Below are 27,496 nucleotides of genomic sequence, written 5' to 3'. Positions count from 1 at the left end.
CAAGTTTGAGCACACTTTTATTATTTTCACATTATTTGCTAATTAAAGTCTACGTCAAGATTCATGACGCGTTCTTAAAACACCCATTTTGTTCAGACCTTCACCAGGCAAGGACCAAAGGGCCGAAACATCGTCGAGTACAAGGGATCATTGAAACATGAAGCGAGACCGCACCTTATAAATGCAGAATCTATCAGCTTTTCCTGTATATTATTATCATTAAAAACGGATGTCAAAACGGCCGACAACGAGAGTCTATAGCAACCCCCCCCCCACCTTGTCCAATTGACTTCACACTTGGCGGGTGTAACGCTGAGCATCCAATGAAGCGCAGTGTCGAGTGTGAAGAGGTTTGGATGAGTGGTTCTTGAGAAAGCTGCGACCTGAGGCAAAGCAATCGGCTCGTTCCAAACAGGCAGCTTTTGAACGTGCGCTGCACTAGTAATAACAAAGCACGGGAAATAGCTGATGTTTTTGCTCCATTTATTTATCATGTAGAACTAACACACTGTGATTCATTACATGCGCTGTTTTTTTGGCCGATGGACAGAAAACGGTTACAGTGCAGCAGCTCCATTAATAATCCTTACAGCATGTTGTCCTCCTACGTGATTTGCAGCCGGTGATCAGGAAACCTGGACCGGCCTCTGCTGATGAAAGAGAGTGGTGCGGGTTAACACAGTCCAACAAGGTGATAAAACATTAAATGTTTGTGTCTGCCTCCAGAATTCCTGGTTACCTTGGTAACCACCCGTGGCCTGGAGACTCTCAGCCAATCACAAAGCTGATTCCTGTGGGTCCGCAGTGTTTGAAGGTCGCTCTCCCTGGAATGAACAACCAGCACGACACACGTGTCACACACGTACCAAAAAAGCATTTACCAATAAAATAATATTTAAGACTTGCATCCAGTGTGACCACTCACCAGTTGGTATCGCTCAGCAGGGTCATGACATCGTCCAACACTTCTGGATCTATGACATCATCGTAGGTCAGCAGCATCTCGTACATTTGGCCGGCCGTCGCCTTTCTGATCTACGAGTTGCAGGAGAGGAACAGTTTATTATTTCTCTGTACCAGCTGTTACACAAAGGAAAGTAAACAAACAGGACTATTGCTTTGTCTCAATTCGGACACTTCCGTCGGTTCACTTCGATGTAGTTCACAGTGTACGCGATGTACTTGCGTAGTGCGTGAATTTCAACAGGATAGTCGCAAATCAATCGCAAAGCATGACGGCGTATAATATTGCAACCGGACGGAGCATGTGACCCACGATTGTCGGCCGCCAAAATGTCTGCCAGCTTGTTTGCTCAATTGAAAATTGTAATATTGTTTGCTAATTAGCACTAAACACAAAGTACAGTTGAGGGAAGTACTTGACACATTTAAATCTTAACCTGATGATGGCGCTCGTTAAAGAGCCAAAGGGGATCACTTAAGTTCATTTCATGTCACGAATTACAATATGGTGAAAGTTTATTATGGACATTGTTTTTCCCAATGACGCCAAATATGAGCTGCCCCAGCTTTAAGGATGAGGGAGTGTTCCTGTCTTGTGAACTTACCACAGGGAAGGAATGGCAGAGTAGTATCAGCAGCTGCGACAAAACGTTCTTCCTCACATCACCTTGGAACTGGATCAGCCCACAGAAGCTGGGAAACACCAGACAGCAGAGTCAACACGGTTGGGGATTTCTGCCTCAGTCCAGAGCATAATGTGTCAATGAGATTCAGACTTACACAGATACACAAACGCGCAACTTGGAAATATTGTTGGACTTCTTGAATTCTTTGCAAAGAGTCAAAAGGTCCACGCAGAACTGATGACTTGGAAAACAAAAAGACAGAAAAACTTCAGCTCTCAAACACACTGTGCACGTTTTTGTTTTCGTAACAAAGCCGTCGCAACACTCACTTCTCTTGTGTGGTGAAGATTTCAAAGCAGCTGTTGGCAAGCATCTGATTGAGCATCTTAAGAAAAGGAATAGACACCCTGTAGACGGAAGAAGGAAAAGCTGTCACTGAAGACAAAGAGAGAATAGACCATGATACGAGTATATGACTATATTTCTGGTGTTTGTAAAGAATTAAGCACCTATTGTACTAATAACACTAAAATGAGATGGAAGAACATTCTGGATATTTATATACATACGTTTTTTTGAATAAAACTAAACTAAACTAAAAGGAAAGCACAACATAAAAGCAAGACTAAAAATATTGCAACACATACAGGTAAAGAACAATAACTGTTAAAAGACGTGTTTTAAGAGGTGATTATAACACGGTGAAGCTGACATCACTCAGTCCGACACGTAGCTACACTGAAGATGTAACAGATACAGAACGTTCACATAGTAGCCTACGTAAGGCATTAAGGTAACAGAGCGACCGCCAGCTGGTACTGGAAGAATAAATGGCGACAGGATGATCAAGACCCGAAGGTGAAAGCTCTGTTTGACAACAATAGGTCAATAAGCTCTGATGTATTTACTTTGATCATTTCCCTGTCATTCGGAGGGGACAGGAAACAATAAATTAGAATAGAAACTCTCTAAATCAAACTGCCAATATACTCAAAGATGAAGTAATCGCCTGTATAGCTGTAGTTCCTTTGAGCATTTGTCTTGTGTAAAAAGGACAAAACACACCTCCCGTAAAAAAGAGAACATTTCATTGATTATAGAGGAAGCGTGGTGTTGCAGCAGCCACTACGCGAGGGGAAGGGGCTTAAAGAAATACATCTAGCAAGGTCAAGAAGAAAAAGTGTGTGTGTTTGTGTACTTGTCATTGCAGAGATTGTCTCTGAAGATGCTCAGCAACGTATCTCCAAACTGCGTCAGAGCGGCTCTGTTCTCCTGGATCCCTCTCAGATATTCAAACAACGACTGGGAGGAAAAATGCACCTGAAGGGGAAGCAGCGGAGAGCAGCTGTTAGTATGGAGCAGGTTAAAGTGGAGTAAAACAAAGACTCCCTCTGATGGTGGTGGTGAGGTTGGGTGCTAGCTACGCCTGTTTATCCGATTCTACGGTATTTAAGAAAAGAGGATAATAGTTGTGGAGCGAGTTAGAGATCTTCTTTGCACTTTAGGATTTCCTGAACAATAACGCCGACATTTTGTAAATAAAAAAAATTCACAATTCGCAAATAATAAAGTTTAAAAACGAAGCAAAGTTAGACAGTTAGAATACAAATGACTCATAGACACTTGACTGTGATAACAAAATGACCGGTCTTGGGAGTCCGAGTCAGATTATATCAGGAAAGAAAGTAAAAAATGACCCTGTAAGTGTTTATGAGGAAATTAGTGTCCAGGTAACTTTGTTTACCTTTAGCACATTTTGCCACAAGTCTCAAGGTTTCCAAAACACAATGACACTGTGAAAGAATGACTCTTCTCCGTCTTGTGACTGACAGTTTCTGCCGTTTGACTTTTGCACGGCCTTATGATCTCTCTTGCGTTGAGGTCGGCCTTCAAGGCAGTTTCCTGGAAAGTCAGTGGATGCTCCATCTCTCTCTGGCCTGTGTGAATATATGCCTGTGGTGTGAGAATGGTAATCTTGGCTCATGTACTGATGCAGCATTGGCTCAGTTTCCCCTGTACAAACATATCGGTCCTTCCCGTCTCTGAGGATGCATCTGTGGCAAAGAGAGGCTGGAAGAGCAGGAGGTAAAAAGCAAGACGAGAGCCAGATCGTCTCTCAGGGAAGAAGTCTGCAGCTACTAGTGGCAGAGGAGTTCAACTTCACTGCTATTGCAGGCTTTTAACTTATTGTTCTTGTATTACAGCCACACACCCTAAAAGTTAAAAATAACCCAAACCATCTTTCGAATGATTGGTTTTAATAAGTTTGGTCGTTCTGGAGGGTGAACTTTATCAACCCCAGTTTCGGGCCCCTGCTGAGTCTCCTGAGTGATGGTGTGCAAGGAGTCAGGAGTAGAACATATCAGACACACTTTTAAGCTGGTATTTAGCACAAGATTCAACTGATGGGAAATTCTCGCTTGCCAGTACCACGAGGGAGCCGTCAGATCAATTTGTTCTGGATAAGTCTGATCAACGCTTCAAGCTCAGGTGGTTGCCACAGTGTAACGAGCAGGGGCGGGGCGAAGATAAGTCAAAGTGACACAGCTGATATCTGTGATGCGTTTTAGAATTCATTGAAAGTCAGGTGTTCTAGAGAGAGTCAGAGATTACAGTGCAGAGGATTGAGTGGACTTCATTAGGCACATGGCTCCCCCTGTTGGCCTACATTGCTCCTCAGCAATAAACTGACTTTGAAAACTAATTACTGACAGCAGGATTTACCACCATCGGGCCTTATCGTGTGATGACATTTCATTTCTATAATGAAATTAACCAATACTGTACGAACTAACATCCCGGCTTGCTAAAGAAGAAAGTACAACAACACACAGCGTCTCAAGTGACTCTATTATAGGTCATTTCCAGGAGTTTTATATTTCATACCAGCAGTAAAATGCTGAAACAGCATCCTTGAAAAGGGCCATAAAATGCAAAAAAACTGTTACATTTCCTACTTAACTCCAAACATTATGCTCTCAATTTTCTTCTTCAATTTCTTGTTTATGGCCTTGAAATGAGGATACAGTGTATCGACACTTATACTAAACCAATTGTAGTTTTATAAAACGCAGATGTGTGACAAAGTAAAAGGGGGAAAAAACAACATTGAGTGTAATAATAATAATAAATAAGGTGCGGGGGGAAACCATGCGCTGCCAAGAGAGGAACAAAATCACCCTTAGATGTTCCAACTGGGTTGAGATCTGGTGACTGCGAAAGCCGTAGCATGTGATTAATATTGACCCTTGTGTGTGCTTTTGTTTTTGAGTCTGTACATCAATCGGCACTGATTTGACAGTTGACCTACTGTGGACTCTGTGATCCCTCCCACAGACACCGTGAGGCCCAGCAGGGTGTGGTACTGATACTGGGGCAGTCCCAGCAGCTGGGTGATGTACTGGAAAGCTTGGGATGGAGCATTCCAGTTCAGACTGGTTGTGGTCTCACTGAAACACACAGCAAGTAGAGTGAAAAGATCAACAAACGTCACAAGTTGTTTCACATCAAACCTTCGTCATTTATGCATATTCTCCCAAACAAGCAAAACAGTCTGGCAGATGAGGTTGGTTCAGTTCAACTGTTGGAGTAATGCAGCTGGATGGGGACTCACAAAGGAAAAATGCTCAGCAGCTCCTCCCGGTGGGGGATGTGCGGTACTGCAGGCTCTTTGCTGTGGAGGATGAGCAGGAAGATGTTGCCAGCGACGACTCTGTAGCGGTCGATCTTCTCTGCCGACTGCTGGGCCAGGCAGCACATCATACACTTCACCCTGCGTAGAGAAGAGAAGGAAATATATAAAAAAGTAAGTGCAATCATTTGTATTACAGTTAATCAGAAATCCATGTAGGGTGTCACTTCTCTAAAGTTCACTAACGTATCACCAAAGTTGGCTATTGTTCTAGAACTTATACCAAATTCTGCACTTTTAGCTAGGCTTCTGGTGACAAATATTAAAAAAGGTTCCAAACAATTACGTGCAAATGTAACATACATTTTTGATCCTGTTCCTCTAGTATAATTACAAAACCTGCGTGATCCGAGTTGGATTGACTTAGGATAAAGGGATTGTGGGCCACACCTTGAGACATCCAAGTGACACCGAAGATTACTGAAGCCACTGAATAAACAACACGCTGGAGACCGACTGCAATGACTTTTATGGTCACCTGATTGTGACGTGAAACATGGTGTTGTGTTTCTCTAGATGGGCGATGAGGTTAATAACTCAGGTTTGCTACTCACAGGTCTGGCAAAAGGATCTCCGGAGCATTGCTGGCCACCAGCATCGTCACATCCATGAGACTGGTCATCGCTGCCTCTCTCACCCTGGACACATCACAGAGAGGAAAGACTTGAATCTACCTTACATACCTGAGTCATTATGATCTCTAAGATACATAAAAACTCCTTAAATAATAATCTTTAAAAATGATGCACTCATACAAATAAAACATAAGCGGGGACAAGGTTGCTCGCCATTATTTGAAGATTATATCTCACCAGATTTGGCAGTTTAATAGTCAAATTAGCTTCATGGCTGCAGGGCACAATTTTTTTATGTGAAATGTTAACGCATTCATTCAAAAGTCACACCCTGAAACGGGTGCATAGTGGACATAGATCTGTCCCGGTGTGGGCTGGAGAAAATAAAAGTCTGGAACAAAAAACCAGTGAACAATAAAAGAAAAAGAAAAAAGAAAAAGGGAGGGATAATGGCGTGGAAACGAGGAGAAAAACAGATTCAAGAGAAAGTGTGAAGGAAAGAAGAGGATTACAAGACAGTGTGAAAGAAGCAGCCCATCCTATTGTGAAGATATGCGACGAGCTTGGTGACATTCCTGGCGAGGCGGTAAGCATGGCCCGGGGCTACTAGTGAGACAGGCACGTATGACACGTCTTTGTGTCCCTAGGTGGAGGGACAGAAAAACACCAGTGGCCTCAGGTAGGGGAGCATTCCTAATCCCTGAGGCGAATTAAAAGAGCGCGTGTGTATCTGTGAGCTTGACAAAGAAGTGAACTCACCAAGCACCTACGTCCCCTCTGCTGTCTGTCGTGTAGTCATTCATGCTGTTGAGCAGAACGCCATACACCTCTGCGACATTCTCCGAGCATAGAGCAGAGTCCGGGGAGCCGTGGGCACAAACACCCACCGTCACACACACTCTGATTGAGGAAGAAAAATAAACAAAAGACTCAAAAAAGGGTCCACAAGAGGAGATGCAGAACCTGATGAACTGGGGACATGAGGAATCATTTAAATATGGAGGGGAAAACGCAAAGAAAAGAAAAGAAAGGTTGTATAGAAACAAATAGACACGTCATTCAGGTCGTGCAGGTAAAGTCAGTCGGTTCTGTTTATTTTAGCTTTACTTCCTACACAACTACGCGGCTGAGATAACAGACGGGCAAGACAAAGAACAGAGGACGGAGGGAGCCGTCGCAGCGTAGCCCTGAACGGTTCCATGACAAATAAATGAAATAAAAATATAGAAACAAAAAGCAATAAAAAGGATGTAGGGCTGTACCCAACAGTTTGAAGCTCCGAAGCTCAAATCAACATGTCTAATCATTTAGTTTAAAGCCGGTGTTTAAAGATAAAGATTAGGCTACACTAATATTGTTATTATAATATTTGTAGAATTAGATTCCAGTAGTGCCTGAATAGTAATGATGTGCAGGTCGACCCACCTCGGGAACGTTTACTATAAAATATCACAGGTTCGGGTGAGCAGCTTCCCAATAAGTTATTAATCAACGATAGTGCACCTTCTCTTCCTTCCGTCTCTCACTCTCTCTCGAACACAAGCTCAACTTCACCTACATTATAAAAATATATCTGATTTTTAAAGACCAACACTTTGAATCCGATGAATCACTTTATTTAAACTGAGGATTTTGTTTATGGCGATATGTCGATACTCACTGAGCAAGTGCTCTGATCGCATCTCTCCTCGCCTCTGTAAATCTGCCCTCCTTCTGGCTGACAGTGCACATCTGCAGCAGGCCTTCAAGGATCTAAGAGGCACACACACACACACACACACTTGTTATATCTAAATACTGAGCCAGTGAGATGTAAAATGGCTAGAAAATGTAAACATCCTCCAAACACACCTGCTTCAGTTTGCTATGGATCATAAATCTTGGCAGACAGCCGAGGGCCAGGGCAGATCCACAACGAGTGAGCATCTGCGGACTCTTCAGCCCTTCAATGTAGTGAGACACCAGGACATCTACACACACACACACACACACACACACACACACACACACACACACACACAGAGATTACATTTCAAATTCCGACTTACAGTATAACTAGTTGAACTATGAAATAATATTCAACCCTAACCCTGCATTTGTGAGTCGGCCCGGCCCGGCTCGGCCTGGTAGTACTCCTCACACAGAGCGGACAGGGCCGATACCACGGCAACCTGCAGCCGAAGGAGGATGAAGATTAATGAGTAGTAAAAAAAAAAAAATCTTTCTGAATGAAAAACAGCGTTTTATAAACAAATAGTTAATTAATAAGTCTTTAATACCACAGTTCTGAAAACTACCTAATAAACATCTTATCTGCTAATTTAAAGATCTGCATTTCTTTGCTGATGTGTAACATTTGACTCGTGTTTATTTGGCAGGTAAAAGGGGACATTTGCATTCTCTTTGATCCATTATGTTACTTCCATTTTATAAAAGGAAAGCTCACCACGACGCTATCCTTCACACCACTAGACAGAAGATGAAGGCTCTTTACGGTGTCGTCAATAAGCCACTGCCAGCCAGCTGAAACACAGCGTCACAACAACATTAGAGACGTTTAGCTAAGAAGCCGAATGAAACGCAAACACTTAAAAGCATAAGATCAAGAAATGACTCACCGATTACAGGGTCGTTCTTAAAAGGCATTTTGGACAAGGAGAGCTTTTCAATAAGACAGCACACTGAAGAAAAGATCAAACTGATCACATCTTGTGGATTATGAGGAAATAACATTGTTCTTTATCCTGTTGCATGCAACAACTTATTAAAACTAATTATCTGCAATGTAAAAGCCATTTTCTTATTTGCTGTTAGACTTACTTGATGGCCTCATTAGCTCTCCGCCGAAACCCCTACAACAAAAAACAACATAATTTTGATATGAAGCCCAAAATAATATTTGGATTTCTTACCATACTGCTAATGAAAAATAAAATAGATCCATTTCCACGAACCTGTACTGCTTTCTGTCATTCAGCTGAAAGGAAGTCAACAAATGGACGTCAGCAACAGAAGACATTTTGACTCCAGTTCAAACCTTAAACAACATTGTTTTGGTCACCTACCATCTGGTGAATGTTCTTTAAAGCGTCCACACATTCTGAAGAAATAATGTCCACCACAGCCCTGGAGGACAAAGGAGAGGGAGGACATGGATGAGATTCATTCATAAAAGCGAGAGCAGAATTAAGATGCATTTGTTTTGTGCACGTCTAATCATTCTGCTTAAACCCTGCTATTTGTGCACAGTTGCAGATAAACACTAGGCGACACTAATATTACAACTACTCAGACACAGTTTCAAAGCCTTCTGCTTTTAGCTGACGCGTACATTTTCACATCATGCCAAATGCTTCCAAGAAGCTCCTCTTCACATCGAGTTATTAACTTCGCAGTTCAGGTGGACGGTTTAAGGAAATCCTTCTGAGGCTCAATGTTTCATTAAGTGGGTATTAAAGTCTACCTGTTGGTCTGAAGGCCCAGTTTGTACAGAGCGTGTGTAATCTCTGCACATGCCAGGATGGCTCCATGGCGACCGTGGAGGTCAATACCCACGGCCATGGGCAACAGCTGTGGCAAAACTGAAACCAACGAGGAAGAAAAAGCATGTACACATCTACTCATGACCAATTATTATAGGTTTTAGTAGTTTTCCAAAAAAGCATTTTACATAAGTAATTGTCTTTGTCCATTTCCCCGTGGAACAGGTGAGGTGACATTGTTTACCTGTTGTTGCCATATATTCAGGTGCTTGGGGCGTCAGGTTGTGAAGTGCTTTCGTGGCGAGCTCTCGGATCACACTGCAGAACACATGAAGAAGATAGTATTGTGTTTAGAAATGACTACATCTTATACCCTTATATGTGCCATTTATGAAGACAGGGCAGCACAAGCACTTACCCATCCCAGTGGTTGATCTTCATGGCTATCAAGTGATCTATCATGGCCTTGGTGTACTCTGGGAAGCTAGCTATATAGACACTTTGATGGGGGGGGGGGGGGAAAGAAAGTGTTAGCTGCATAAGCTGCTAATATGAACAGAAAATGAATACTAGCTCCAGACATTGTGTTTGATTCTATTCTGTTTTCCTGCGGTTCCAGGTGTCAGCCATACCTGAGGCTAGCATCTTTCTGAATCTTTAACACTTAAATGTTTGCTCTGCTGGTGGTGACACATTCCTGAAAGGGGTGTTTGCTTTTGATGCACACACGTATTGATGTGCGTTTACAAAAGGTGGCAGACCTCATTCATTCATTCATTCATTTAAGTGGAACATATATTCTTCACAAGCGGTAATCCCCACATTCACAAGAGCAACGTAAAGAGCGGCCATGTTCAGTTTGGGTTCATATCAGCACCAGATTGTGATAGCTTTGCTTTAGAACCACATCAACTCAGTTGAACTATACAGTTTGAAATATTTAGTTGTATTTGTTAAAAAGCTTTAGAGCACTTTACTAACCAGAAATCATGTAATTATGTCTGCACTTCTTTGACCTGAGTGCATTTCCCCCATTGGCCAGTGGGACAGGAGGGGTGGAGGAGGTTTATGTTTGTCACTTTATCAATGAGGAAGGATGGGACACTACCTGCTGTCCTAAGCAGAACTGCCCATGTGTAGAATACACTGTTTCTTACTTGATGCTCAGATAGCAGTTGTTGAGATTCCCGACAGCAAAGTAGTCTGCTGCAGTCACGATGTCAATGCCATGAGGAAACGTCCCCTGATGACACACAAGCAAGCCGCAAACAGTTGAGACTTTTTTTTCTTAGCTCATTGTGCAAGAAGCAGATGAATCTGAGATGGGAAATACGAGATTTGGTTCCAAATTATAGTAATGACCTCATATTACAAGATTTATGGCTCTAGGACTGTTGGCAAATCACACGTTTGCTGGTGCCCTGTAGCTGTATAGGGAGGCAATGTCTCTGCTTCAAACAGCTTTCACTATCAAAGCAAGTTTGAGCAAGATCTTAATGATTCGCAGCAAATAAACATAAAATCACAGTAATTCTGTTGAGACACAAGTACCGGTAGTCAAGACTGCGGTCACAAACCTGTCTGCCGACATTCTCCTGGAAGGCAGCCTGGGACGAAATGAGACACAAAAATTAACTTCTGTCATGTAACTGAAACTCTTTAGTAAAGTAATCGTAGGGAGTTGACCGGAGAACTTACAGAGGCAGCTCTGCGGCAGTTGACATTCCGGTCAAACACAGCTGTAATCAGCAAAGCGCTGCAGAGAGAAACACAAAGTGTGGATTGGAAAGTATGAATTATCCGATTAAAAAGGAGTGTACCTAGAATTTTCCATCGAATGCATTGAAAAGGGAATTAAGTGTAAGGAGTGTTTTCACAGTCGCACAATGCTTCAAATTAAAGTTGAATGGATAGACGATTTAAAGTGATTAAATAAAGTGACAATCAAATCTCTTCTATAACTTTACAGGTCAAAGTTTAAAATGTTTTCTGTCAGGTTTCAATATTTAATAGTTCTTATTCTGTATGTATAACTTTAGTAAAATGCATAAAGAAGACATTTCTTCATATGCAGTTTTATTAAAATGTATTAATATTCACGATGTTTTTATCATTTGGGATTTGTTCAGGGGGGGGGGGGGGGTTTGTGGGACGGGACAGGTAGGTGTGTGTGTGTGTGCGGCAGGAGGGAGTTTGAATGCAGATTTTCAGGGGGGGCGGGGGTTGCGTTGGGGGAATATATATATGTGTGTATATGTATGCTGTCGGAGCTCTGGTACGAGTGTTGTGGGGAGAAAATTGATTTAAAAAACAAAAAGTTTAAACTTGGGATAATTTCCCACGGCACACCTGACGATCTCCACGGTTGAAAATCACTGCACTAAATATCCTGCAGAAGTACCGTTTAATGTTACTTCTAATAAGTAATATTTACATTTCTGTGTGCACACGACCCTGCAGTCTCGTGCCATTTTATAGCGAGGAACTTTCTCAAGAACACTGCAACAGTGTCTCAACATCAATAGTTTGTTAAGAGACAATGACTCAGACTAAAGTCATGTCTAAACCAAGATTATATCATCACCAAAATGCTGATTTTGACTGAGCTGCAAAGGTTCCTGGAACAGTATGTAAATGCAGCCACAATGTGATTAACCATGACTCTCCAGCAATGCTGGAAGTCGTGTGTGATTATGTTTTCAACCTCAATATCCTTCTACTCTACACACACCGCCTCTGCAAGTCTACAAGAGGGTGTGTGAATATCAGTTGTTGAAGGGGGACCAGCCAACTTGTATATCACAGTGGCAGCCTGAGACTCACTGCCGTTAGCCTGGTTTGCTCTCCTCCCATGTTCCCTGCTAACAAACAGCGAGATTCAGGCCTGGAGCTTTACCAACTGCCCTGGTTTGGCTTTACTAACTGCCCCAGCCCTGAGGGCTTGGAAACAAAAACAGTCCCGATTGCACTCTGAATAATGCCCTGAAGGATATTTTGAATTACGTCTTTGGATGCTACAGTGTAACTGTAACTGTGTTAGCAGAGATACAACTGTGTGTGTATGTGTGCGTGCCCCCAAGTCACATAGTCACATAATCTAAAAAAAGTGAGTTTTCTGGAAATGTCATCAAGCTGTGATGACTCGAGCAGGAACCAGCTTGTCTGAGCTCTGCTGGCAAACGGCGACCGAAACCTACAGCAACAGGCGAAACCTGGCAATCCTGTAGGCTAAGGGAAAGGGAGGGTGTTGTCATGACTGCTGCTGATAATGGTAGTCGCAGTGGTTCAAACTGACACTGCAGAGCTGGTCTGCACAGTCAGAGGCCGCAGGTTCATACATGCATACAGAGAGAAATTAGATCAAGGAGGAGACAAACCGTTACTATTGACAAAGACTGAACGCACGTCATTATTTCACCCTAATTTCTCTAAACTGTTTGCCAAATAGATGTACAAGTTTTGAAATGTTACTTATCACTGTTCAGGCTCAGCTTCTGATCCTGGAACAAAGTCTTCTTTAGATATGTTGCATTCTAGACTAATAGACTAGTAAAGCTGCAAGAAGAAGTGTTTATTGATCCTGAAATAAAAAACTAAAGTCGTGTAAATCAACATGCACCCTTCATGATAATCTGATGGCGATTCAACCGGTCTGTCTTATGTCTGAATAAGCAACCTGGTCACTTTTACGCAATAGTCTTAAGAGCAATCTAGTAGCTCTTTCCCTTTATCCGTAGGTTGTCATGTCAGACCGTATGAACTGTGAAAGTCGCCTATGATCACTTCAACAGATACATATTGCATTTCTAAAAAAAGGACTTTAAAGATCAGATACTGTATTTTCATGCAACGTTTTTATTTTAAGACAGTGTGTTTTTGTTTATTTGGGACTTTTCCCCGAACGCCCTCGCCTCGCTGGGCAATTTGAGCAATTCCCCGTAAAAGAGGAAGTTGTTGTAACTTCAGAACACATTCTCCAATCTGCTCCAAATGTCTTCTGCTCACTAAGAGTCGCAGCCTGAAGACATCTACACGCCAAAATGGACTCATACCGATAGCACCACCTACTGCCAACAGGAAGTTACAGAGGTGGATAAAGTGAAAGTTGTACGTTTTCGTTGGCTGTGGCGGCTTTGCCAATTTCGATGCTAAGCCATGAACAAAGAAACTGCTGCAAGTCGACTCTACACGGTCAAACCTTTTAAAAATGTCCCATGTTTCATGAGAGTCCGGGTCTGAAGACATCGACAAGTCAATTTTGAATCCTAGTCACAGCACCACCCGCTGGCAACAGGAAGTCAGCGTTATGACAAAATCATCCGATTTACCGGAAGATGACATGATGACTAGCACCATATAGTGGACACAGCAAGTGCTGGAAGAATCGCAGGCATGTCATTTCACATCACACTCCATGCGATACATAATGTCCACTCGTGCGCCCAGTCTCCAACGGTCACGGCAATGCACTACAGCGTCAACCAGACCCCCCGACTGCGCATAGATGTGCGAGGACACGTTCGTCGCTGCTTGCAGCTTTCATTGTATTTGTTATTATTTCCTCGCCCGAAAACCACTAGTTTCAAAAGCTTGAATACTTCTGGCAGCTACGGCGGGAAATATAGAAATAGGGATTTTTCAGGTGCAAGAGTAAATAAACAACAATTTAGTTCCACAACTAGATCTTCTTAAGTGGCAAAGAAAACAATATATTCATGCAGTCGTCACACATGGACCTTAAAACACTTCCTGGTGTGTATAATGCAAAACTACTAAACAAAAGCGTAAATCCTAAAATGTCCTCACGACTGATGAAAGTCAACTTACTTCACAGCTGACTTTCATAACAAGCGAGAGCTTGGCTTTTGTCCACGGACATGGGGTCTCTATGAAATCATGCTGTATATATCGTTACTGCGTCAGACAACGGGAACAGCGACATGTACTCAATTATAATAAAGAACAGCTGGCACCGAGCCACAAGAGGAGCAGCTCGTACAGCAGGGTTTGGCAGCAGGAACAGTTTCATAGAAAGAGAAATTGTAAAGAGGGAATTGCATGTATCTATTGTATCATTTTTAAGTGGCATTACTAATAATTACCTTCAGACAATATGTGATAATTACACTTTGATAACAGAAGTGACATGTGGCAAAATATGTAGGCCCAAAAGCAGCACACCCGATCATCTGCTGGTTATGTGGGGACATGCATGATTGATATGACACAGAAAACTGGTTTGAGGCAGCAAATAATTGCTTATATGCAAATTACACGAGAACACGATTCAAAATGAACTGAAACCTGTTCAAATCTTACCGATTACTAACGTTTAGATCGCTTTCATTTGATTTTAGCTGTTACCTTTTTCATACAGTGGAGGAGTATATTTAGCATGAGTGTGCACATGTTGATGGGATGATATTATTGGCCTATAGTGGGTCAGCTGTTTATGCAGCTCTCGGCTCTCTGCGTGGCAGGAAAGAGAAGGGACTATTATAACGGTGAACGAGGCAGATACAAATATGTTATGGGTGTGGGTTTTGCAGCTCTCTGGTCATGTGAAGATGTTATGGCAAAGGAAGAAAGAGCAAAATTACCTGGAGATCTGCGTGACATAAGGCTCGAGATCTTTGGGTTCATAAGCCCTGGCGAAAGACCAGCTCACGTAGCAGGCAGCGTCACGCACATTGGAACCAACGCTGCATGCTCCCCTCTTTTCCTCGTAGGTCAGAGATTTGACAATGAGTGGCACAACTGCAAGTAGACAACAGAAATGGATGAGTGGTTTAAATAAAACGAAGAACAAAAAAGCTCTGTTGAAAGCATATTACATAAACTGTATGCAATTAAATCCTCCAATTCGAGAGATGCATTTTGAGGGGAACAGCTGAAAATACTTGGCCGGCTTGTCAGTCAGTGCTGCTTCTATGGAACAGCACGGCATCATGTCTAGTTGTGTTCAGCCTGATCTACGTCAACCCGCGTTGAGGCTTCTGTGGTTTTGAATCTTGGCACTTGGGATTATTATTAAGACTGAGCCCGGTCTAGTTTAATTACCGATCGCACATACCAGTATCATTTCCGTGTTCAGAAACACTGGGTGTATTTTTTTAACTGCATTTTGATTTTGAATGTGGTAAGTAAAAAGAGTCTTGTGTTAGTTATATGTCTTTATTTGATTTTAATAGCATCCACATGCCCTTTTCTTTATTGAAGTTTGCCACTTTGTGAAAATCTAATATGCTGGACAAATAAATAACTTTATTTGACCAAATCAAACTGGCTTTATGTTCCTTTTCCCCCAAGCGAGCTGGGTTGTGATACATGAACATTTTTATGTTTCATACACTTGAGCCTCCAGATCATATTAATGTTATAGTTTAAATACATTTACACCCTTTTTGCAACACATTAAGAACAAAGCAGAAAAGTTTAAACTGATGACTTCTACCAAAAGAAGTGAGTGAAAGTTTAAAATGACAGCCGTCACTTAGCAGTAAAGTAAAGCTCATTTAGTAAACGTTATAAATGTGTAACATTATTAGTTCCTTTGAACACGGCTCAAAATGAATAAGATCAGCACAAAATGTACCTGCATGCTGATCTTACCAGCTCTGCTACTGGACTTCACTTTAAACTTGACAGTTTGATGCATATTATTTACAGTAATGAGGCCTGTGTGGTCATTTCCACAAAAGACAGAGATGGAGCACCAAAGAGGAAGAAGGAATCAGAGCCCCTACCCAACCCCATCATGTAAATCATTGCTTGAGGCTTGACTAATATCAGGTACATCGATGTTGCCTGAGGGCCCTGCTGTTTGAGCTGAAGCCCCACCCACTACTGAGACAACAGCTCAGAGAGAGGAACTCAGCACACAACTGACATTACCAAATACATCACACACATGAACAAACACACTCTGAACTTTTAGCACATATTGGAGCGGACGTCCTGACTAACGCTGGCTGTGGATGGTGGAGCGGCTCTCTGCAGACTGAACACTCAGGAGAGGACACTGTTACTACAACCAGAGCAGGTAATCTTTTTATTATTTTAAATCCTCCCTTAATTAACAAAAAAGCTGCATTAAGTTACATTTACAGCACTCTGCCTAAGCCTTTCTGTGTTATTGGCAAAGGCTTTGTGAAAAGGTAGCATTAACTAGTATGCAGTTTGTATTATTTAGGGTATCTAGGTATCCACCTGTTACCTATGGATTTTAATTAGCCCCTACTCACACTGTCATGACTGATGCACAGGTAATGCTTAAAGTACCCAGCCTATGCAGAAAAACCTAAAAAATAAAGTAATATGTATGTAAATAATAAAATGAGATAAAATAAGTGGGTTTTTTTAAACTATTTTGTAAGATATTTACAGACTGGTCTGTCCGTTTAAAAATAAATAACCTGAGCTTATTGAAACCAAATATATATTTTCGTTAAAAGAAAAAGAAGAAAATGTTTTTGGCTGAATTGTATTCACAGTGAGAAGGATACGCTGTTAAAAAGGGATTTTCTAATGAATTTAAGTTCTTAAGAAAGGAGTGGCATTGCATGCTACAACAGTTGGACAGAAACTTGAGTGACAACTTCTTGCGACAGCGCATGACAAGCAGGTTTTCTGCACCCAGCAACACTTAACTCACAGCTTTAGGTGATGTTCCATTTCAAAGGCGAGCCTGGAGTGTTTTAGATGCCATTTACTTTACTCTTTTTTTCTTTGCTACTCGTGTTAGCTGGTGCATTACATCTTATACAATTATTCAAGCATTGCTCCACATACTTCTGGTGAGCTCATCAAATGATGATTTGGGAACTGAGTGCATCCCGCAGGTGTAGTCATGGGAAGCAGGTGGCTTGTGATTCCCACGCCGACAGCACAGAGTTTACTCTGGTTGATAGAGAAATCAAGTCTCTGCTTGCCCTCCAGGTCTGTGTTAGTAAGCACTTAGTCTGCCCAACACCTGCCTACATAGTGCCTTAGCAGCTCTCTGTAACTTTATATTACAGCTGTGTGGAGTGATATCAGAACGTGCAGACAGGTGAACAGGCAGGTAGAGGAGTTTGTAGGCAGCCATCAATAACCCAAAACCACACTAAGACAGGAGTGCACCAATGCAAACAGGTTGGTACACTTTCACATAGAGACAGGTATATAGACAGGTTTTCATATTTACCCATTTCTTGGTTAGGTGTCCAGTCCGAAGTAATGAGAGAAACTCTCCACCTGAACCAGTCAAACCACTCTAATAGCCTGATGACTTGACAGTCGGCTCAGTGAGAATCTGGTACAAAAGCTGCAATGATTCATGAGATTCTTGTCACACTCCCTAGCAGCTTCAGTGAAAAGAATAAACCTAAAAAACCTAAACTACTACTCATTTCTCATCCGTGATGTGCTGTATTTTTCTTCCAGACAACATCCATTAGAGTCAAGATGGAAACGGCTCAGGAGCGCAAGCCAAAAAGGCCCCACTACATTCCCCGACCGCCAGGCAAGCCTTACAAGTACCAGTGTTTCCAGTGTCCTTTCACCTGCAACGAAAAGTCCCATCTCTTCAACCACATGAAATACAACTTGTGTAAAAACTCCATCTCCCTGATGTCACAGAAAAATGGGCAAACGGCCCGACAGGTCAAAGCTGTAGTAAAAGGAGTCCCTGTCAAATCGAAGGACTGCCCAAGCCCCCTGCCAGCAATTCAGAAAATCAGTCCTGAGAAACAAGGCACTGAGGAGAACAAAGCTGAGAGCGGAGACGACACAGAAGAAGTAGATGTTGGGTGTGACAGTCCAGTCAGTAAGGACAGTTTGAGTGTGGCACTATCAAATGCAGAGACAGAGGGAGAGAACAGAGAGAGCACTGAGGCCAAGTCTCTGCTACGCCCATCTGCCTTCTCCCCCGTCACACCCAAAAGTGACGGAACAGAAGTCTTCAAGTCACCTGTGCAGCAGTCAGAGGATTCGCAAGCTCCTGCTCCCACTTTCAGCCACCCGGGCTTCCCATGGGGCACTATTTCATCATCCATTCCCTTGAAACCATTCCCCCCTCCCATGGTTCCTGAATACTCTCCTTATCTCCTTCCTGACGGGCCCCTGTATCCACCGTACTACCTCCCAGCAAACCACCTGACAAATGAGCCAAATTCTCCTTCTTTCCGGGCACAGTTTATAGATCCCCAGAGGCCTGTGGTGCCACAACCCATTGCCCCACCTCACACTTCCCTCTTCCCCCCATACCCATACAGATACTGCCTCCCTCTTCACCCGGGCCCCCCTCTGCATTATACCCTGTACAGACCCCATGAGCTCTCCATGCCAATTACAGGACCACGATATCTTCCTTTGGATTTGTATGGCTCGACCCTCGGGCCTAAGGATTATGACTTATACATGCACTCACGGCCCAGTCCCAACACATCTACACAAGAGGAGAGCAACCACAGGCAAAGTGGAGACAAGGAAACAAGGCTGAGTCCTAAAGAGGGCTGTTCAGCCTTGGGGTCCCCTGACAGACCATGTCATGCACACATCATCCAGAGAGACACAGAGACCCCACACTACACCAACAAGGGTGACTCGCAGACAACCACCCAACAAGGAAACACAGCTACAGCCATGCAACCCATCAAAACTGACTTAAGACACGAGGAGCCCGCAGAAAGCTTGCTCCAGTTAAGACCTCTGCATGTTGATGGAGGGTGAGTAATATTGTCAAAAGCTTAAATGGGACTGCAGTATATTCTTTTTTGCAATTACTGGTGGTAGTTAATGGAATTCAGTCTGTTAACTCTTTATTTTGGCCCATCTCTTTCAGATCAGCTGAGAGCAGCAGATATTACTCTGTACCCGTTTCTGAGCCGTGTCCTGAAACTACACCACACCGAGAAGATGAGGACAACAGAGAAGACCTGGCTCCCCTCAACCTCTCAACAAGAAACAAAGACAAAGACAAAAGTCCATCAGACCACAGGTTGAGCTGCTCGGACAGAGAGAAATTAAAGGGGGAAGAGTTGCCTCTGAATCTCAGCCTACGAGCTTCTTACAGCAGCCCTGTTCACTGCTCTGCCCAGAGCACTTCTGGAGATCTTCAGCAGAGAACAGACACTGAGCTAGATGAAGAACCATGTGACCAGAGGCAGACTGCAGCACTGGCACTGTGTCAACTAGCCATTGCAAGCTCTGCTGCCTCTTCATGTGACTTCAGCACTGCAGATAAGCCCTCGGAGGACTCAGAAAGTGCAAGTTCTGGCTCTCCAAAGAAGACCAAACACACAACAAAGGCTACGACAACTGGCATGAAAAGAGGATACAGTGGCCAGGCTGAAAACAAGTGCCATAAACCAACCAAGAGAGCAAAAGCATCAGGGCGGCCTCTGAGGAGGAGGCCTCGTTGCTGCTAAACTCTGACTGATAATATTTTTTTTAAAAAAGGACAGTATCTCTAACCTTCACCGCTACAAGCCTCAACCTGAACAGATCAACTTATTGAACATAATTAATAATTAAAATGATGTGCATATTTTGTCTCGTTGGAAAAGGTGAAAAGCTATTTTTTATAGGGGTTGTTATTATTTAAATCTGGAGTTTTCTTTTGGAATGTAAAAAGGTGACAATGGAAGATGTGGTCATGTACTGTAAATATGTTGAATAAATAAATGACAAGAACAAAGCCATCTTTTATAACATCACCCTAAAAAAATCATCCAACAAAATCCTCAATTTGAATAAAGATTCATCGGATAAAATGAGTCTTTTTCTTTATTAAATCAGCTTCCTTTAATGAATACAACTCGTCAGTTTTGTCAACATTGCTTCATGTAGGTGTGGATTGAACACTGAGGCGCTCGCCATTGTGCGATTAGGAGAGAAGAGAGAGAGAGAGGGGAAGAGAAGGAGTCCGCAGTGTTTCTGTAAGTTATTAATAACTTGTTTGGAACGCTACTGTGTCAACAACCTGTGGCGTTTTTCAGTCATTATTCATCACTACTATGCAGCCACCACTGAAATCTAATTCAACAAATAGTATAAGTTAGTATAGTCTAATCTTTATCTGCAACTGTGCAGAAATACTGGATTTGAATAGAGTTAATAGGCATGCAAAAAAACAAAAAGAAGAATGTTTCAAAATTCAAATGTTCATTAAGATTTCAAATGTCAAAGTTATGAATTAAGCTTTGAAGCTTCAACCTATTCGGTACAGCCTAACTTTGTTTACAATAGTATCCTATGATAACTATCTGGTCACATACCGTCAGTCAGCCTGGAAGGCAGCAGCAGGCCTCTTCTCCCGAGTTCTGCCAGTGCCAGGCAGCCTCCATGCCAAGCATTGTCCGTTTCCTGGAAGCTTGAAAAAGAACACACACAACCGAGGTCAAAACATAGAACATGTTAGAGGAACATGGGGCTGCTTGAACGTTTGGCCCGGTGTGACGGTTATTTAAAAAAAAAAAAAACTATTAAAAAAAAAAAAAGAACATGAGAAATGATAAATGGCACAACGTGACTGATGGAGAGAGCCAATATGCCCGCAGCATGAACGTCACGTACCTGAAGCAGTCCAGCACTGATCCAACCACCTCATCTGCCAGCTCCTTGGGAAGCCTCCCAGTCACCCTCCCAATGCTGAAGGTATGAATAAAAAAAGTCTTTCAGAGGAGCTGTCTTTGACATAAATAATACCAAAGACAAGTAGCAACAAGGAAGACTTGTTATCAACAGCTCAGGGTATGTGACATATGAACAGATTGTTACCCCTTCGCTGCAGACCAGCGCACAATCGTTTCCTTGTCTTTCAGTCCATTCAGCAGATACTCTGGAAAAAAAACATGCAAATTAGATTTCCTGAGCGGAGGTATTGCAATAAAAAAACGGTTTTTTTTTTTTTTTTATAAAAAGAGTGGAGAATGAAACTGACCAATAACAGTCTCCACTTCCTCAGGAATATCGTAGTCCTCCTCCAACTCTTGCGTCTCAACTTCAGGAGTCGCGACGGATGTAGACAGGGACACGGAAAGGTTTGCTGCCAGGGAGCGGTTGCCTCTCTGGTACCTGAAGAAAACATGCAAAAGAAACTTTAAAAAAGGCACTCAGCTTGGTGCTCCTATCCGACTCAGCCACCTCTCACTAAGGTGAGCTGTGACACATAGGACTTTACTCACTATGAAAAACTAGCTGGAAAGGGACCTGATATTAAGCAACGGCCAAATTTAAAAGTGGTCGCCATAACCGTTTATGGGAATCACTGTTTTAGTAGGAACAATATCAAATTGTTGTTACACACATTTTAGATCTAACAATGTTTTCTGCAAACACACATATTGAATGTGTGTATCAATGTGTAAGAGAGATAAAGACGGTGCCAGCTGACTTTAGTTGGAAGTTTTAACAACATTAAATATAATTAGCTGGTATTATGTCTGACCTCCAAGCAGCCAAACGGGGCTTGAGGAAGGTGAGGCCAAGCCTCTGGGTTAGTTTGACACCGTGCTTCCTCAGCATGGCCTGGCTGCTCTCTGAAAGATGTTTCTGCGCCAGACACTGCATAATTGTAGGAGCTGGGAAACAAACAAAGACATCAATAGCATCTGTTGTAACACTATTATTACAAATAAATTGATAAACACATACAGGAATAGACGTATTATGGAGGCTAAGAAAATATATGTGCTTTCTGGTCTGAGAAAATAAATCTAATTTAGTTGACAATTCAAAATGTTTTATATTTAAATAGAGTGTGTTTGCATATCACAGGAAGGGCTGAACCATATCGAAAAAATATTTAATTGCAATTTCATTGAATGATACTTAATTTGGGATCTTGCGATATTAGATGGAATAATAATCTTTACGTCATTATTCCCATTCAAACTTTTTTTATTGATTTATGCGAGGATCTGTACCAAACAAAAAGTCTGAAGAATATGATGCAGCATGACAATATTTGATTTAAAATGCTATTTTTGACACATATATTTCCCCTTTAAGAAATATTGTGACTATATATGTCATATTGCATGTCAAAGACAATCATAGATCATATTCATGTATGGGGAAGCTCTGTTATTATACTCTTTAATAGGAAACGTCCTGATGTTTGCATTCAAATATCTCCCCTCAGGCATCGGGCATTTAGATAAGGATTTGTGAACACAAATAATTATGTTACCACAGGCAAAAGCTGAGCAAAGAGTGCAAGAGTAACCATGACATGCTTCAATAAGTCCTGTTCAGGATTCAGAACTTAACTGCAGATAAATTTAACAGGAGAACGGGAACCTACCGTACTGCAGGAGGTCGTCTCTTTTTCCATGTTTGAAAAGCTTCGCCTAAAGGACATAAACAAGTTGACCAAATAAATTGTAGGACCTGGAGACGACACAACATAGCGGTAACATTTGCATCACACATTTGTCATTGCACTAACAAATAAAACAGAAATACATATTATTACTGTTTAAAAGCCAAATTCATACTAGCTCATTTCTTGACAACTTCTTTGTGTCCTTAAATCTTGATTCTTTGCATTACTTTACCCTAAATCGCCACAAGAAAAGAAAAAACAAGCAAGTATGAGTCCTGTAGGCTTGTTGACTGAAAACACAGAGCCAGTTTTGAACGCCCTAAGCACCACATAGGCTGGAACCAAGTTCACTTCGCAGCCATTAAGTACAAAGAGACTCCTTCTAAAACATGTTATGCAAGTTTATGTGCCAATGATATGACTGTAATGTACTTGCTTGAGGGCTGCATAACCTTACCGAAGTTGACAGCAAGTGATTGAAAAAGGTTTATAATGTGAACAGGTGTAATCTAAGTGGAAGAGAAAGTGGATTTCATTGAAACTAAGTACCCTCAATGGCGTTCTCATTTGATGAAGAACCGTTTATCTTAAAGCAGTGGATTAAACTGAATAATTCTCTTGAAACAACAGGTCCCATACACGCAGCAGGTGCATTACACACCTGCTGAAAACCACAGGCGGTATTGTGTGAGACATACCAGTCATGTCAGCTCTTGTAAACTATCATCTGCAGGTTTTAATACACACAGCGCACACAGATTACACAGGCTTTAATTATACACAGACAGGCATGCATGAAACACTGCAGATGTGTGTGTGTGTGATCGGGGAGTATGTGTGTTTACCAGAGACTGCAGGGCACCATCCAGCATCACGATGTCTCTCAATGACTGGTCGTTAGTCTGGGATATAGTGGTCAAGCTCCAGTCCAAAAAGTCTCCAAGGCGCTTCTGTTTGACATCAGGGCGTGTCATGAACCTGTACAGTCACGCACATTAAGACGAGAAAGCAATACAAGGTTTCATGTGGATAAACAAATGCAGACACCAGCCAAAGAACAAGAGTGACCTCTGTTGGCTGGAAAACGAATTACAGTTAATAACTTGATCTACGTCAGTCCTTCTCAAAGAGTGGACCACTGGTGGTCCGTGAGTATATTGGTAAAATGTCACATTTGAAATGAATATATTTTAAGTTAAAAATGTTTCTCAAACTGTTTAAAAATGACTAGTATAGACTTGAGTGTAGCATAGATGTATCGTAGTTACGTAGGTTCGTTTTACGATCTTACGTCACAAATGATCTGCGTGGTCAATTTGAGCCGCGGTCAACTGACAAGATGGATCGATGGCTCAAGACGGGGTCAGTTAAAAGAACATTTAATCAAAAATCTGACGCGATGTTACGGTTCCGGATAGGGGAGGACCCAAATGCAGTAAACAGACGAGGCTAAACAAAAAGAGAGCTTTAATTCCAAAAGGTTTCATACGATGTGTAAAATCTATCAGCATTCACCGTTTAAATCGCATATGAACGAAACGCTTGTAGAATCCGTAGTTGTATTTGTATTGTTGTGAACGATCGATATAGAGAAGGTCACATGAAGCTCATTATTAGGCTGTCATTTTAATATATTGTTGGAGTGGTAAGCAGGCCTATTGTTTTTGGATATTTGGGGAGTCAGGTGGTCCGTGAGTGTTTTTATTGGTTACGTGGTCCTTGGTGTGAAGTTGAATCTACGTTGTATGTTGTGTTTACTGCAAGTCATAATATTTGTATGGATTAAATTCATTCTTTGGTCATGATTGATACAGGCTTACAATATAGTAGTCATCGCACAGCATGCATAACAGGGTTAGGTGCAAATGTAATGCTTTTTAAGACCTCAGCAAAGCAAATGTAATAATCTTTCCACACCAGAACAAATGTACATTAGTGCTGGGCAAGATAATCAATCACAACATTATTATGGATATTTTTTATATCTCCAGAAAACAAACTAATGCAGAATCACATGTGAAAATGTCTAAATGTTTAATGTAATGAAATGCAAACATCTAATACAGAACCCCAATTTAAAACGTTTGGTAGCTTTTAATCTTCTACAGGAATTTGTAAAATGAGAAAGCGATATGCAATCCAACACTATTGTGCAGCACTAGTGCACCTACATACTATTAAACTACACTATCAATTTTTAAAACTTTGCAGCGATGAACACTTTTTCAGTTTCTTTGTTGTCCTAGACTGAATAATACATAACAAAGCGTAATAGATACACTGGCTGTAGCGACCAGCTGGACAGTGTGTGTACGTTACTTACAGCCGGCAGGATTCACAGATACACTTACTGTCACATTAGTGACTAAAGTTTACTTTACTAAAGTCCAGCTTTAATGTTTTAAAGAAACTCAAGATTTCCGCTACGAGGGTACATTCACATTTTATTATGCAAATAGTATTTGAGTAAAAGTAAGTCTGCAAGCCCCGTTGTAAGTATTGAAAAGCTTTTTTGTGATGGTATTATTGTTCCATTGTTTTAAAGTGTAATAATATGTTGGATACAACCACAAAATAAAAATACTATGTTATACTACTTACTTTGACACCAGTACAGATGCAGCATCTCTGGGACTATCACCAACGAGCAGATAAGACTGGGGGGGAAAGAATCTGTTACTCATACTGTATGAAAGCATGTCTGCAGAACATCATGACGTTAACATTGGAGTAACTACAAACAAATACACAAACATTACGGAGCTGAAGAAAATTCAGTTCAGATGTTAAGCTTGTGGATTCTCTTCTTAATGGATTCTCTTTAGTTTTTATAGGGAAGCATGTTGATGATTTGTTTATGTTGTTGCTGTAATTATGGATACATCACAGACTGTAAAATAGCAAAGAGTGCTTTGTTATAAATTACTGATAACCGTCGCAGAATTACTGCTGTCAAACATGTAGACAGTTTATTCAGGTCCTTTTGAGGATCCACAAATCCTGATGAAAGAGCCGAGCAATTATGGGGAGCGAGACCTAGACATACAGACCAAACTCTCTTACACAAAACAGAATCAGGATTATATCGTATACTTAACGTGCCTTTGCAATAGCTAGAATACGGTCCATGGTGGGCTCTCGGGGCTTGCCTCCGTCTGACTCCAGATGACCATCCAGACGATAAAGGTCAAAGGGTATGAGGCAGGTCATGGACAGCCACAACAACAACATGTAGCGAGTTTCCCAAGTCTGGAATGAGAATGGATGGTGAAACACACTTTTGTTAAATGTTTGATAAAGCTAACAACAAAAAGATTATATGTGCCAACCTGTAGGACGCAGCTGCACAGGGGTGTAACTGTGAAGGCCTGTTATATATATATATGTTTATAATTATTTCCCCTTGAGAAGTAATGCCAGTCTTACCTCAGTGTCTTTGGGATCTTGCCTGGACAGCAGGTCCAGAACTGGCTGGACATCTGCCACCTCATGGGGCAGAAGCTGCATGAAGATTTTATAGCCTCTGACCTACCCAGGAAAAAAGAATACATAAATAAATACAAGGATCACTGAAATAGCTGCATAACTCTGCTGTGTAAGTAAAATTAGTGTTCCAGGTTTTACTCTGCAGGCCTTCGCTTAAGTGGTAAAATATTAGACGACCACAACCATCCACTTTCAGATACTGCCCTCATATGCCATAAAATATTTTAATCAGTGAGGACAACCACTTTTTGAAGCCCTTAGCATCAAGTGACCTGGTGCCCCTTTCAATGCATCTTCTATTGTGTAATGTATTTTAAGTGCATGTGTCATGTCTAGATGTGATACAATGCATGTTAATGCATCATGTTTAATACCCAAGACAAAAGTGCACGCAAAAAGCCTGGTGGGTTTCCACTGACACAGTTAATGTGAACACTGTTTTTGACTGACCTTACAGATGATGTAGAGAAACTTGAAGCTCAAATGAACCAATGAAGGGGGAGACTTCTCACTCCTTACAAACTCCAGAATCATGTTCAGCATCCATTCTAAAACAAAATTGGAAAACATATATATATATATATATATTCTCCAAATGAATCTACAGTGAGAATACAGATTGAATTTGGACTTTTGGAGACTTAATGCACGTTACCTAAGTGTGGGTCCAGGAGATGAGGCTGCTCTTGATATCCATTCATTATCTCTGTGGGGAGAAACGGGCAGTGTGATCAATTGCAAACAAGCTAAAAATCGGAAGCCCTGAATAAAATGTGTTTATTTAAGATGCTTGTTCTACGTGGATGACTTGTCTCACCTAAGAACCTCTCTGAGGCGGACTCGCTTGTCACCATGTCCCCGTGGATCTCCGGCAGGCTGGAGATGAGAGCTCTAGTCTCGCTGCTCTCACTGAAGCCCCCCAACACACACAGTTTTACAATAGACTCTCCTTCTCCACCACCGGAACACCCATTGTCTGTGTCCGATAAGGCCATTCTGACAGACTTTGTGACAGAGGCTAACGTTAGTTTTGAGCTATGAACCAGTTAGCTAGCTAATATTAGCATTCAACACTAGCCAAAGGAACCAATGCTAATTAAAACAGTGCTTAAGTAACGAACGAAATGTATTTAACTTGTATAAATACGTCACAGAGTTGGTCTAACTCGTATTGACGTGAACAACAACTGCACCTGAACTGTAATTAATATCATTAAACAAAACCGAGTCACTTGTCTTCATATGATAGCTCTGTTATGATGTGCGCATGATGATCGCAGTGAAGCTCGCGCCACGCCCCAGTACATCTTCTTCTTCAACTGATTTCCGGCAGACTAGACACAGTTTACGGCATTGCTGCCCCC

At 41.8% G+C, this 27,496-nt stretch overlaps 2 protein-coding genes across 3 annotated transcripts; one reads left to right on the top strand and one right to left on the bottom strand.

Annotated features, from left to right (window-relative positions):
- Positions 1-27,454, bottom strand: tbcd (tubulin folding cofactor D). 2 transcript variants are annotated; one of them, XM_029437837.1, is made up of 39 exons: positions 26,950-27,454; positions 26,788-26,838; positions 26,583-26,680; positions 26,073-26,174; positions 25,749-25,895; positions 25,248-25,303; positions 23,492-23,624; positions 22,626-22,671; positions 21,768-21,900; positions 21,261-21,394; positions 21,098-21,158; positions 20,894-20,968; positions 20,596-20,690; positions 14,938-15,094; positions 11,036-11,093; positions 10,915-10,944; positions 10,495-10,580; positions 9,756-9,836; positions 9,582-9,655; positions 9,319-9,436; positions 8,921-8,981; positions 8,810-8,832; positions 8,676-8,707; positions 8,474-8,536; positions 8,302-8,378; positions 7,945-8,026; positions 7,707-7,825; positions 7,516-7,607; positions 6,615-6,755; positions 5,835-5,918; positions 5,203-5,361; positions 4,900-5,038; positions 2,788-2,909; positions 1,919-1,996; positions 1,744-1,830; positions 1,569-1,656; positions 926-1,035; positions 740-824; positions 1-650 (listed from the first exon to the last, which is right to left on the bottom strand). In XM_029437837.1, exons 1-39 carry the CDS (start codon positions 27,125-27,127, stop codon positions 627-629), a joined length of 3,579 nt encoding a protein of 1,192 aa, XP_029293697.1. In that variant the 5' UTR covers positions 27,128-27,454; the 3' UTR covers positions 1-626. The 2 variants fall into 2 exon arrangements, with proteins under 2 accessions (XP_029293697.1, XP_029293698.1); XM_029437838.1 differs by having other exon boundaries at positions 1-647; positions 26,950-27,127.
- On the top strand, positions 16,243-19,798 carry znf750 (zinc finger protein 750). Its single transcript, XM_029437839.1, has 3 exons — positions 16,243-16,379; positions 17,762-19,044; positions 19,161-19,798. The coding sequence occupies exons 2-3, from the start codon at positions 17,783-17,785 to the stop codon at positions 19,744-19,746; spliced, it is 1,848 nt and encodes a 615-aa protein (XP_029293699.1). The 5' UTR covers positions 16,243-16,379; positions 17,762-17,782; the 3' UTR covers positions 19,747-19,798.
- Positions 27,455-27,496: the final 42 nt, after the last annotated feature.

This window comes from Cottoperca gobio, chromosome 8 (genome assembly GCF_900634415.1).
Source record: "Cottoperca gobio chromosome 8, fCotGob3.1, whole genome shotgun sequence".
NCBI classification, from domain to species: Eukaryota; Metazoa; Chordata; class Actinopteri; order Perciformes; family Bovichtidae; genus Cottoperca; species Cottoperca gobio.
This window is presented reverse-complemented; position numbering and strand designations above follow the sequence as displayed.